Source organism: Apaloderma vittatum, unplaced genomic scaffold (assembly GCF_000703405.1).
Source record: "Apaloderma vittatum isolate BGI_N311 unplaced genomic scaffold, ASM70340v1 scaffold35177, whole genome shotgun sequence".
Lineage (NCBI taxonomy): Eukaryota > Metazoa > Chordata > Aves > Trogoniformes > Trogonidae > Apaloderma > Apaloderma vittatum.
Genome location: NW_009726182.1, coordinates 20,453 through 34,786, shown reverse-complemented (window position 1 = coordinate 34,786; position 14,334 = coordinate 20,453). Strand labels below are relative to the sequence as shown.

General features: G+C 41.1%; 1 protein-coding gene across 2 annotated transcripts in view; it reads left to right on the top strand.

Annotated features, from left to right (window-relative positions):
• The first annotated feature begins 7,848 nt into the window (after positions 1–7,848).
• CREB1 (cAMP responsive element binding protein 1) overlaps positions 7,849–14,334 on the top strand; it is a 14,589-nt gene continuing 8,103 nt past the window's right edge. Inside the window, exons 1-3 of one of the 2 annotated variants that reach the window (XM_009873197.1) lie at positions 7,849–7,970; positions 11,399–11,545; positions 13,511–13,611. In XM_009873197.1, the coding sequence (XP_009871499.1) occupies positions 7,857–7,970; positions 11,399–11,545; positions 13,511–13,611 (362 nt within the window). In that variant the 5' untranslated portion in view covers positions 7,849–7,856. The remainder of the gene's footprint in view (positions 7,971–11,398; positions 11,546–13,510; positions 13,612–14,334) is intronic. The other variant, XM_009873198.1, reaches the window with a different exon arrangement.

Below are 14,334 nucleotides of genomic sequence, written 5' to 3'. Positions count from 1 at the left end.
ACCTGCCGAGCGGGTGCCATCCCACTTGCCCTGTGAGGTACCTGCCCTTTGCAGAAGTGAGCACCATTGGTGCTCTGCAGCGTCCAGTAGCGTGCACACAAAATATACCTCACTAGTCTTTATCTTCCTTATTTTATTAGAAACTGCCACCAGACTCATGTGTGGTGACGTTCAGCACCTAAGTTACATGTGCGAGTAGAAGTGGCTGGCTTCGTGTCACTGCAGTCAGTTGTGCTGAGAGGTCAGCTTCAGATCTCATGGAGGCATTTATTCCTCAGCTCTCCACCCACTGCTGTTTCAAAGGTAAAATTTGACTCGGGCCAGAAATTAACCATTGTCATGAGTGACTGTGCTAATTATTAATTTGCTAGGCCTGAACCAATTGCAAAGAGCTTGTTCCTGGAGTTCGTGATGTATTCAGTGGGAGCATTAGGTCCCACGTGCTGTCATAAAAAAAATAATCGCTGCCCATATTTTGTGTTAAAGGTGTCTGTGTACCAATGATACTGTTCAGATACATTGTGAAAATTTTTATTAAGTAGCCAACAGCTGCACATGGCAATGTGAGCCACAGTACTTTCAGTGTACACATGGGGAAAAGAGGTGTGTATTTTGACAATTTCATGTGGTTTCATTTTTGTGAAAGCTTCTTTCTCCAGTTAGTAGGAATTACAATAAATCAGCATAGATTGGAAATCCGGTGCTTTTTACGTTCTAAAAATAGTGTCAGGGGAAAGATGGTAAGCTGTAGTAAGGTATGGTCAGTTTGTATGTAAATGCACTGCATAAATGTGGTACAGGCAGCAAATGTGTAAGAGCAAGATGTGCTGAATTCTTAGAAGCAAGCAAGTTCTCAGGAAGTCTTTGTGAATAGGTTGTATATAGTGCCTAGGACATCCTTAAAAATCTCTGTTTTCTTTAAAATTCAGTTTGCAGATATCTTTGGGGGGGGGTTAGTGTTTTTTTTTTCCTACACATACTAACAGTGTTTATAAGTGGTTCTCAAAATTCTGTTGCAGGTTAAGGAACACAAATGTAAAACATGAATTAGTCTTTTAATACCATAAGCACGTTCAGTACGAGGACAGAACATTTATATATAGAACAAGTTTGTGGATTATGTTTTCAATAATAGTAATAGTTACCCAATGACATTTTTTCGGTGGAGGTGGTTGTTGGGGCCGTGCTTTTGCTTCCGCTCGGCCCTTGCACTGCCCTGACCCAGAAGCTGGCATGATCAGCGAGTGACTCTGTGGTGAACCCGAGCAGAGGAGTGCTAAACGGCAGAATTAAGACAAAGCAGCAAACCCGGGCTGTGTTCCCCGTGTTACGCACAGTCTTGTCACCCCAAGGGGAGGGCAGGAGGAGTAAACACCCAGGGGACAGCGGTAGGGGCAGTGCCAGCTTGGGATGACAGAGAAGCTCTGGTGTAAATTGCAATTCCTACGCCAGCCCACTGTAGTCATTAGTGACAGAGGGAGATAATTACGGGCCCGTCTTGTCCTGTTGAGCATTTATTACTGGTTATTTGGTCCTGTATGTTAGCTGTAAATAATTTTTTTTTTCTCTGAATGTTTTGGGCCTGGCAGCCACTGAATGGAGTTTATTGCTGCGGCTGAAGGGGCTGCCAGGCTGCAAGGTAACAGTGGAAATGTTTATGGATTTCATGTGAGTGTAATTACACTGGAAAGGTGAAAGCAAATAATAGCCTACAAGAGTGGTGTTCGGTGACATTTTCAGTGCTTTCATGGTGGATCTATGCCTTTGCAAAGCTACATCATGTAGTGAACACAGAGTGAGTTGAATTCCTGGAACTTTGGACAGTGGTGATGTATTCGCTTCCTGAATAATTGTGCTGCCCTGCCTGCTATGACTAAATCAGAACACAGGGCTTGAGAAACAGGTATTGCCTTGATTTCCCTTCTCTGAGCCCCCTGCTACCCCAGCCCTCCGCTGCCCCGAGCAGCTGGGTGGCTGGGTACTGAGCTGCGTCAAGAGCCTGATTGGCAGTAGAGGTGGCCTCTGTGGGTGATGGATGAGTGGATGTCTGACTGGATGTGGCACAAGTCGATCTCCAAATGGACATAGGTTTTTGGGGTCTCTGCTCTAAACTGGTTTTGAAGGCTGTTTTTGATGTCCTTCAAAATCTTGGTGTGTACTTTGGTAAAAGAAAATAAAACCAGAAGTGATCATCTAGCTGTGGAGAAGAAGGAGACATGAAAGCGTGTCACTTGGTGATGCTTGTGAGCCGGCTGTGACAATAGATCCAAGGTGTGAAGGGAACCCTGTGGTCTCACAGTATGGCTCAGTAAGTGTCAGCTAAAGCAGTGGCTGGTAACAGTGAATTGTCACCACAGTGTTACTGAAAACAAAGAAAGTAAAGGTTTGTGGGGAGAGATAGTATGTTTTACTGTGCCAGCTGGTAAAACTGAAAAACACAGAGAGCTTTGGGGTGTTCAGGACCTTCGTGTAAAAAAAGTGGGCAGAAAGTTGAACCTGCCGTAACAGCCACAGTGAGGTATTTCAGTTCTTGGATTTAATGGTGTTTGGGAAAGCACCTCCAGCTTTTCTCTCCAGTCCGACCTGAGAGATGAGAAGCAGCCTCGACTGTGGAGCAGGAAAGCTCTGTGCCGTGTGCAGGCAAGGAGAAACCAAGTAGCAGAGCCTAACGTCCAGGAGACATGCTGAAGTTCATGGAGTTATTTGGGATAGGAGATAGAAAAAGAAGTAAGAAAGCAGGATATGCCAGTGAGACCACAGACGTGTCACTAGGTGGATACTGAGGAGTGCATGTTCGTGGCTCTGTAAGCAGATAAAAGGGGAGGTAGCTCCGTGCATGCCCTGAGTACACAGCACTGATGTTCGCTTTAAGTAACGGAGATTCCAGGGGTTACCATTCTGTGTAGCGTACCTAGTTCAGCATCTTGTCTTTAAGATACTGAAGATCAGTAGGTGCCTCAAAAGACTATTGGAATCTGCAAGAACTACTTGTGACATAATCTCCCCTTCTCATGAAAATCTTTATTTGAGTTTTTAAGGGTTAGAGATTGATTTAAATCCTGACTCATGAGGTTTTATCTTCCTTTTAGTTCTACACCACTTTTGTTATGAAATAACCAATTCTGGATATTCTTGTTATCTGTGTGCATGCCTAGCTTGTTTGAATGGTGATAAATTGTTTGCAGCATCAGTGCTCTATTTGTGCTGTACGTGAGGTATCAATGTTCACATTTTTTAATAGATATTTTTAATTTTTCATTTTTATATTTGTTAATTTGCCACCTTTCAGCTTTGCTATTCTTACAGTTAGCCCATGAATGTTCCTTGTTTACTTAACCTGTTACTAATTTAAGTGTATTTTTTGGTGTTTGAAGTGTTCCTCTCCTTTCTGGGCTAAATAATACAGTTCTATCCATTCTGCTCATGCGTCACATTTTTATTGCCTCAAATGTTTGCTTTCTCTGAACATGCAGATTCCGCAGAACCTGTATTTAAGATGGGCTCACAACCTCTGCACTGTAATTCAGCAATCCAGCTGATGTGCAGGGTCTATCTATACAAATAAAATTTTTGAAGATTACTCAGTCTCTTTTTACTGTTGAGGTCTACCACTTTAGCTTTTCTTATCATAGGTGCATGTTAAGCAAAAATTTGAAGTAAACTGTCGGCGGTAGTGCCCAGGCCCCCTTTCCAGGTTTGTGCAAGGAACAAGACAGGTTTGTTTGGATTTTTATAAAGTGTATGTAGTTCAGTTTCCCTGCGTTCTGCAACTATTCGTGTTAATTAGCATCCCTCTTCTGCTGTCTTGGTGTGAATTCAGCTGGTACAGTTAGTTATCTTGTGATGAATTTCTTTCTCCCAGTCCTGGTTTGGCTAAAACAAATTACTGGCTGTCAGCTGAATGCTTTGCTATTTGACTTTTCACCTCTGGAGTTTCAGATCATTAGTATGTTGTTAAGAAAGTGGTGTTATTACGTACAATACCAGCTCTTTTGAACTAGAGAAGTTGTGTATTACATAAAAGTCACAAGTTAAACCATCTCTAAACCAGTTTTCTTAAGATGTGTCAGAGTTCATAGTTGGGGTTTTCTAGACAAGCAGGCTCTGTTTTTCCAACTCTGGTTGTTAATAGCTTTTTTCAATTAGTTTCGTTTAGAATAGTCGATTCCAGATGAACTACAGCAGTCACTGATTTTTTCTTGAAGTGGGGGCATGTGTCCTCTCCTGAGGTGGAGAAGCCTGGAAGCAGGGAGGCATGAGAAGATGGTGTGCTCCCTCTGCTCCTGTATGGCTTCCCTGCCTCAGACACTTTTTCTCCCCCAGGACGCTTTCAGGTCCTCACCACTTTTCAAGAAGTCCCGGTGTGGGGGCTGCCAGGGAACTCGGTGCCAGGGAGCAGGGTGAGCCGCTGTGAAGAGGGCAGGAGGAGCAAAAGGATGGGGTGGCAGGGTGGGCCTCAGTACCCCCAAGAACAGAAAGGCACTGGGGTACTGGTCAGCAAAGCTTGTCTAGACTAGGGGTATGAGAGCTTAGAAAGGAGCTGTAAGGATTGTACCTGTGAGAACGTTTCAAACCAAACATAGTTTCATCTGTTACATTGTAAATTACAAGAACTAATAGGGATTGACAGCCTTAATTTCAGCCATCATGGTCTTACCCGTACACACAACCTGTGTTTATGTTGTAGATGTCTGGTCTTGCCTGTCTTGGCAATCTGACTGTTTAAAGCAAACATGAAACAGTGTAGTAATCAGTGTATCTGGAATACGATGTCATGATGCTCAGAAATTTGATTCTTTCTTTTTTCTGACAAGTTGTTGTAAAAGATACTAATGAGGATGTTAGAATACAAATACTGTGATATATGAGTGCAAGGTAGATTGAACCAAATTCAAGAGTACTTAGAACCTGTGAGTAACATGAGACTAAGAGCTTGTCCAAAAACTACAAGTCATGTTGGCAACCTGCTTAAACTGCGTGTGTCGACGTGAATCTTGCAGGCAGCTTCCGGCATTGCTTACTGTGTGTCATGAGGAGGTTTCTTTTAGGTGTTTGCAAGTCACGTTAAGAATTTGATTTCCAAAATTTTGGTGTTGTAGAGGAGGGAGCACGTCAAACACTTAGTGCTTTTGTTGATTACGTATGCACAAGATGATGCAAGTGTGGAAACCAAGCTTGTAAAACCAAAGATCCTCTGCTGAATAGTGTGTGAGAGGATTGGAAATTCTTCCTAGGAAAACTTTGCATTTATCAGGGGGAATTTGGCAACATCTACCTTTGTGAATATTGCTAAATACCTGATTCAAGAGACTCCTCACTTGCACATTTCATCTATTTCTAATCCCATTTGTATAGCACGCTGGAGTCACATCTTCAATCGCCAAACGAAAGCATTTTGTGACATACTTGAATTTGTAGCTGGGAGATTGTTTTTTAAAGTTCTTTATAGATACTTGGCTGGGAGATGTTGCTAATGCAAAAGATTTGCTCCTGAAATGGTTCTGATGAGGCAGTCATTTGGCTGGAGTCACCATGATGCATGTGTAGAAACTGGGAAAAAGTTGTTAATTTGCTTACCTTGGACAAACTGGCTGATACTTGTAAAGAACGGATAAAACTAGATACTTCCTTCAGAACTATGAAAATCAAAGGGAAACTTATCATAGTTGTGTTTGTAGTTTGCACTTTTCAAAATGCAGAATGCTCAAAAAAATGTGGATGTATAACATGGAGGATTAAAACTGTTAAAATATAACTTGTGTTAAAATTGGGGTAGAAAACTCTTCAACTGTTGTCGTTAATGAAGTTTTTAAGAACCATCTGGTAATGTACCTCATGAATAGCAATAGTGCATGGGTTTTCTTTCGTGTTTTCTGGAAGATGAAATGTGGCATGGAGAAGATATTACTGTAGGAAAGAATTTTAGGTCGACAGGCTATCCTTGAAATTCTTATAAAAATTATAACTACTTAAAATGCACTGAGTTTACAACTAATTTCTTCCATGGCTGGTTTACCAGTATATACATGTAGACAGAGTATTGTTTACCTGTGAGCATTTGTTAGACTACTACCTCGTTTTTGTGGGATGAAAATCGTGGCAGGAGGGAGAGGCAGAACAAAGTTCCAGGTGTTGAGAAGAACTTAATTTGCTTTTTCCAAAAGTTTCTGAGTTTTCTTTCATAGTTAATTTTTAAGGAGAATCAGATTTAATTCTTTTCCTACTTTTCATTTCCTAAGAGTTTCTCAATTGATGTTGGAACTAAATACTTGGCATTTAAACATTTCAGTGTTACACACACACGCACAAACACTAAAGCTCATTTGAACAGTCACTTTCAATACTAAGTATAAAGATTTTTATTTACATGCATTGACTTGCTTTCTTTTGATGTGAGATGCAGCTAATGCTTTGAAATGCTGTTTTATCTTTGTTGATTAGCAATCATTTACTGTAAGACAGAAATATCACATTATACTGAGGGCTGAGTAGGCAACACATCCCCAAAGAGTATTCTCTTCCCGTTGTAATACTTAAGCATAGTTTGCATTGAAATTGAAGTTTCCTCGACTTTGTGCTTAAAATGAAATCTCTTGGATGTGACCATGGCACTACCACCTGTGTCGACACTTCTCAGTCTTTTCCTCAGAGGGCCTGGAAAGGCGAGTGAGGACGGGGGCGTTTCTCCTTCTTCCCACTTTTCTTCTGGTCCGAGCATCCGCTGCCTCCAGGCCCTCTCCCAAAGCAGGCAGGCTCTGGGGGTTGTGTTTCTCCCCCTCAGAAGGGAGGTGTGCTGCTGCCTTGGGGTAGCCAGAGGCCTGAGTAGATAAGGCAGCCCAGGGGGGTACACAGGATTACTGTTGTGGCTCTGGAGGTAATATCCATTCTTAATATTTGCTCTTTGGAGGTCTGTATAATATACTGGTATTGCTGTATCACCCTTGGGAGCATTTCCTTGTATTTCAAAGTTCCTCTTTTATATGTCGGTATTTAAAGAACTGAAAAGTAATTTTCACAGATCAGTGCAGAATTTAACATTCATTGCACTCTGCCTACATGCATGGTTTTAGAAGTTATGCAACCTCTTTTTATAGAGTTGTGTCTTCTGGTGATCTAGACTTGCTCAGTTATTGCTTAGAAATCTAAGTATATTAGGAGCTATATATGATACAGAACTTAGGTCCTGGCAAACTACTGTATACCTCTAAATATAAAAGTATTTAATTGCCGTAAGTTTTGAGTAGAAATGGCTTCCATCGTTACATATACTGGCTTTCCATCCACCAAGTAGAAAAGACGAAGTCGCTGTGACGTAGGGCCATGCATAGTCTGATTGTGGAAAGAATTTGCTTGGAGATGTTGCCTATTTAGTTCAGATAGAAGACGACTGAAAACTGAGTGCCCAACACAGAAGCAATTGCTGTTGGTTATCTGCAGCTGGAGGGGAGAGGGAGGGCTGTAGCAGGGCACCTTGGCACTGAGGGAGCACCCTTCCCCTCAGACGGACGACAGTCCTGGTTCCGAGTTGTGGAGGTGCTAGATAATCCCGGTGCAATTGCTCAAGCAATTTTTTTAAGATGACTAGAACACATTTTTTTCTGGTCTCATCACTGGAGGAGGCTGGACCTGTTTTTCAGAAACATTACACACAGATTAAAACCAACCTGAGGCAGACACCTGGCATGAAAAGAATTTTGCCTGAATGCTAATAGTTTTGGCAACATTTTAATAAGCAAATGGAAACAGTATGTAGTAATGGGAATTCAGCTGCAGTGATTGCTACCAGATCCACCAAGAATAATGGACTTGCATACCAACCCAGACTTACGACAAATATTGTGATTGTAGGTAACTAAATGACCATGGAATCTGGAGCAGAGAACCAGCAGAGTGGAGATGCAGCCGTTACAGAGGCAGAAACCCAACAGATGACAGTACAGGCACAACCACAGATTGCAACGTTAGCCCAGGTATAAAATCATATGGTGTAATAGTTTTACCTACTGGATAATTTTTTTAAGAGGGATAATGTCTGCTCATGGGCCTGAGAGAAGGTTCCATCGGTACGGTTTTGAAATAGGTGCGATGTATAGTTCCTTTAATATTTGTCTTCACATTTTTAAAGCAGTAGAGATTTTTAACTTCCCATCACACTAGGCTGTGTTAGTTCTGAAGAACTGTGTGCGTGTAAACTGTGTAATGTTAACAGAATAATGAATGAAAATATTTCTAGCATTCTTTACCACAGCCATACCACCGAAAGGTATTTTTTTCAAACATGTAATTTGCTCTCTCTTTTATATTGACTGGATTGTTTTTCTGTCATGTTTTCTGTTAGAAACTTGTCCATAGCAGTCAGTTTAATTCTGAAGAAAATAAACTGAAAATACAGATTAATAATGCAGCTGATAATAATCAACGTAGTATTTGACAGCTCGTGTTATCTTGGTGTCTCCAGAATTTCACAGAATGGTTGGCTGTTTAGAGAGACGATAGTAGACCATTTGTTATCCCCAAATTATTTTGTAGAGACGAGAAATGCAGTCCTAGCTACCTCTCTAATTTTGGAACCTGGTTTAATTCTTTGACACAGTGGTGGTTGGCAGAAGGAACTCTGTTGTGTAAATGAGGACAGAATCTGTTTGGTTCTCTCTGTTCGGCTCTCTTCTGTAACCATTTAATTTTAAAATTGCTTGCAGTCTGCAAAGAGCAAACAAGTTTTTTTGGTCTCATCATTTGGGGAACTGAGTGTCTTTTAAGTAGCACAGGTGTTCAGTCACTTATCATTTATAAAAACGATTCATGTCTCTATTGCACATTTTGGTAAATGAGAAAGAGTACACTTCCCTTCAAGTGGTAGTGGAGGGATTGGAGCTGTTAAAATGCACAGGGGGATTTTGTTGAGTGAAGCTGCGGCGTGAATTTACAGGCCACCAGCTGCCCTGCACCAGCTTGCCTCTTTGGGCCGTTTTCTCACTGTCTAACTTAGGCACAGCATGTAGGTGGTGCGAATAACACTTCAGCATGAACTGAGTGGAATTAGTTTATTTCTCTTGCAAAACCAGTAAACTGCTTCTCACTTGGTATGCATTAAGATTTACTCCAGAGAAGCAAGAATGTTTTTGTGTGCTAACATACTAACCTCCAGGTAGCAGAAGTATGTAGTGGGTTGAATGCACTTTACCCAGGCAAAATTACCCAGGTACTTGAATGAGATTTTTTTCCAAGTAAGAAAAAGCTATACAGCTATGGTTAAATGCATGTGAACCACAAAGAAATATGTTACGTTTTTCCTAATTTCCTCTGTTGTCATATACTGTATTGTAGCTTCTTAGCTTTTCCCCAGGCTTTATATTTCTTGAGGAAGTGATGTAACAGTCTGAACAAAATTCCTTGTCTCTTTCACTTCAGTGTTATGTTATTACAATGTTTTTAATATATGAACTGTCAGTGTTTGGCACATTAGGGAGTGTCCTCAGAGGCTTAGGAAAATCTAAATAACTAATTATGTCAATTTTTATTCTTTCATTATCTCTTGTAAGGTCACCTCTCTTGCAGGCTTAGTTTAATTGCCACATTTTCAGTGGGTTAGGGTAGTTTTCAGAGTCAAAAGGAAACTCGTTCCAGTTCCACGAGGTATGAGTCAGAGACATCTGCGGAAGTTACACTGTTGTTGGCTTAATCCAACCGCAGAGTGGCCTCCAGTTGATCAGCTTTGCTGTCATTGCCAAGGACTGTTTAGTCAGACAAGCATTATTAAAAAAGGTCGCTTGGTAAAGGAATTGCCAGAGGAACGTGTGCTCATGTTATAATCTCAGCCCCAGTTTCTCTCAGATGTGAGCTCAGTACCACCATGTAATGCTGCAGCTGTTTTCCCGAAAAAGGAACGTAAAGGCAAACACAAATTCGTGGATTAGAGAGAGACAACTGTGAAGGAGAGAGATCTACATGTAATTCTCTTGAATTCTATTGTTAAGCAAGATTTCCTTGTAAATGGCGGCTGTTTATGGAAATTCAGAGATCAACTACTGCAGCTTTTTGAGAACCACATGTTCACAGGGTCACGCACAGGATTTACTTCTGCATCCAGTACATAGCAGCAATTCAAGATTAGGTATGATAGCAGCACAGCCCCTTTTCACATTGTAGCTACATGGATTGAATTTCTTGTAAACTCCATTGAACGCCGGAGAATTATTAAAATTTCCAAACTAGGGTGTCTAGAAGAAAGCTGGCTAGTCTGTGGTCTGTCACCTGGCTGAGGTCTGCCAGAGCAGCTCACACTTGCCTGCAGTCTTTCCCCGAGGGCTACAACAGTGCGACTCGGGCACAGAGCGAGGGCCCCACATGCTGGTACAGCTGCCCTGGCACCCTCCTGCCTTTCAAGAGTCACCCAGCCCTCAGCACGTGCATCGTGTCACCGCACAGTTGCTGAGTACTGAGCGCGCGCCGGAGCATCTGCCCGGCTGTGTAACAGCCTTGGTCGTGGCCCTGCCACCGCTCATCGACGTTCCTGTGACCTGCCAGGGTGAGACTTCCCCGTGTGCCGTGAACAGCTTTGTGTGGGCATCGCTGTCCTCGGAGCCCCAGCCTGCGTGTGGGATGTGTGCGGCTGCGCGCGCAGCGCTGACGGGCCTTGCTGAAGTCGTTAGCCTGTCCCCTTTGGCATAGCCACTGTGCCTGCAGGTCTGTGCTGGAGAAACAAAGCTGTGGTTAGGAGCTGAGGGTTTGAAACGGGAGTGGTTTTTCCTCAGAAACAATGCTAAGATGAAGTTGGATTGACCAGTTGCACTGAATCACAGTGACTGCCTACAAAGCGTTTGTTTCCACTGCAAACCCCTCTTTTTTTCTGTCTGAACACGTGGTCTCAGTTTTCATCATTTAAATGGGCTTTGTCAGCTGCTCGATATGATTTAGTCTCTAGAAAGTCTGAAAGGTATGACTCCCTGAAAATTTTAATTTCTTACATCTGGCAAACACTTTGCATTTTCTTGAGCGAGAACAAAAATATCTCCACTCCCATATGTTTCTGCCTTTGACTCAGCAGTGTCTGTAGGAGTACACCCAAGTCCCAGCAATATCTAACTGAAGTATGCGAAAGGTGTAATGTCTTTTTACTAGGTTACCTCAAAACAGAGGCAGTTGTGTTTTTTTCGTTCTTGTCAGTGGTTTTACAGGCAATGTTTTGAGCCTGCAGAAATTCTGCTTTAGATTAATTTGTAAAGTAGGTCAGATGTTGGGCTTAGGCAGTTCAGGGGTTTTATATTACTCTGAAACATTTGGGTCATTTAACTGGTTTCTAGAAGAGACATAATTCTTTCTCCAAAAAGTGTTCATAGTAGCGAAATAAGAAGATTTTGCAATAACCTAATTTATGGCCACTGTCTCTTCTTTGCAGGTATCTATGCCAGCAGCTCACGCAACGTCTTCTGCGCCCACGGTGACCTTAGTTCAGCTGCCCAATGGGCAGACGGTTCAAGTGCATGGAGTAATTCAGGCTGCCCAGCCATCAGTTATTCAGTCTCCACAGGTCCAGACAGTTCAGGTACTGACTGAAGAAATTCCTAATGTGTGAATTGGGCCCTTTGAATAGTCCTGCCACTTCACTGATTTCTAATGTGTTTATGTCCTGGGTTGTGTTTTTGCTCGTACAAACTTTAAGAGCATATCAGAGGCAATATCTATAAAGTATTTGCTTCTCTGTGACTTTTTTTCTGATCTGGCTTAACCACTTCTCACTTTCAAACCTTTCTGAGTTTCATTTTCCCTCTAGAATTCGGTTGGCAAGTTTAACAGCTTCGTGGCTTTTCTTATAGTATTACTCTGTTTTTTCTCTGTACTGTATTCTCGTTGACTAAGAGTTCATCCTGTTCTGAAGGGAACAAATGGGATATTTTTTTTCAATAATACAATCTTTAAACATTAATGAGGCTGATATTCTGGGATGAGTGTCTTTGCTCCTTAGAAAATACTTGCATTGGTTTACAAAACAGATGTCTGTATGCCAATAGTCCTTAAAATAAACCTATCAGCTCTCTCATAAAAATAGTTTTAAAAATCTTCCTGTTGAATGTTGTTTGCTTTGCAAAGCTGTAGCATTTTCTTCTGTACAGCAAGACAGATAATGCAGTATGATGAGATAGCTTGAAGACATTGGAGACAAGTAGTCTGAAATCTTTTTTAAAAGTAACTTTTTTAAAAAAAAAAAAACGAACACTTTAAGCTCAGTGTTACTGAATGCAGGAGGAGAAGTTGCTCGGCATACAGCAGCCACACAGGACAAGCACTGTACTACGTCATTCGTTTGATGCTAGTACAGTGAGCTCAGAAACTTTTTAAAAAGGAGGCAGCGTGACTCTTTGACACAGATGTTGGGCTGGGTATTATTTTTTAAAAATAATAAGGCATGCATAATTTAAACCCAGGCCATTCTGATAATAATATTTGTTTACTCCTTGTCAGCTTCAGTGCTGAGTTTCTGGCAGTCTCTACCCTCCTCAGCCATTGGAGTCAAAAGTTTAGAGTTTTAATCTATCGGAGGTGAGCCATTTTCAGATAAGTGCACAAGTTATTAGCCCAGAGCTGGAAAATACATGACTGACAATGAAAACCATGCTTGGAATTCACCTGGCTCATGCAAAGCTGGCATGTTGGGATGTTGAAAGCCCCAGTAGTCCACAGTAAGCCTTGGACCTGTGCAGGCCCTCGATCTGATAACTGTGCCGACAAGCTTTTTCAGCCTTTAGGAATCTTCCCTACAGTAAAATGTCAGGCTGTGAGCTGTTTCTCTCACAGGCATTTCTCTGCTTACTATCGTTAGCTTTTCTGTATTTGTCACGTGACTATAGTCATTTGGAAAACAGTCTCTGTTTTTATGTATCGGAAATGATTTTCCATTTTTGGTACACTTTGAGTTTAAAATCATTGAAAGGTGATTGATGCAAACGTTTTAGCTTTCCTTCATAGTGCTTTGGGGGTTTTTTTAGCACAGATTTTCAGAATTGCAGCACCGCATTATTTTTTAGCATCCTCATATATGGCATTTTCCTGACAATTTCTCCAAAAAAATGCTATCCCTCTATATCATATCTTTCCAGTTATTTTTAAACTGATGTTTCTCAACTTAAATACGTTGCTTTCTTTTTCCAAACATTTGTGCTATCTTAATTTGGTTTTAGGTATTCTCACTTAAATTTTACTAAAAAAGTCTTTGATTCCTTAAAATGAATGGAAACAGGGAATCGTGGAAAGCAAAAAGTGTATGGAACTACTGTCTATATTTTATTATCAGAGTATTTAAATTATAAAGGACATTCTTACATGTAGATAACTGACTGTGGTCATTCTTCACTGGATCTGTTACTAGACAACCTGCCCTTTCTGTCCATTGCCAAGGTAGAAGCACTATAGAGTACTTCCACTGCAGTGTTTTTCACAGGATGTCAAGATTTCCTTAAAATAAAGACATTGGAAGTGTCTTGTTAAATTTGGTTGCTGTTCTTATTTACAGATCTCCACTATAGCAGAAAGTGAAGATTCACAGGAATCAGTAGACAGTGTCACAGACTCGCAGAAACGAAGAGAAATTCTTTCCAGACGACCCTCCTACAGGTATGGAGGTTAAAAGCAGAAGCATTTTGCTTGAAGGATGTGTTCTTCACATGGAGAAACAAACGGTGTGATTGTATAGGTATTTTTGCATTTACCATCTAAATGAAATCTCTCTTCTGCAATGTCTTTCTGTGGAATAGGTTATAAAGAGATTAAGCAAATAGGAGGAGGAGGAGGGAATCTCAGCTGTTACACTCGGTTAAGACAGAAATGAGCTGAGAATAAGCTAACTGCCAGATCTGTGAAACATTGAGGTATCATTGTGCTAGGTGCCTTAAGAGATGCCTTTAATGGATATTTAACACATGAAACACACTGAAGCTTTGCAAGAAAGCGGCTTCTATATAATCTGTAGTCTGCAAAAAAAATCAATTCTATTGTTTTTCATTATTGTGGAAATAGTAGCAGCCATCAAACTTAATTCCTTTCTCCCAGGAGACTTTCAGTGAACATGTGGTATTCTGTAGCTCAGAGAATTTCTACCTGAGCAAAATTGGTTGTGTTTAAAGTTTAGGAAGTCAGGATATAAGTTGAATGTGGTGATAGGCATCTACTATCTTTAGTTGTCATGGCAAATACTTCTGCAGTAAGACCAACTGAGGTGCTCCTTCACATTATGTTATTTATATGTTACTTTATTGATTAATCCCTTGCACAGCGTTTCTGGTTATACTAAATCTCACTTTTCATTCTTAAAACATGCTAAATAGCATTAAGGAACAG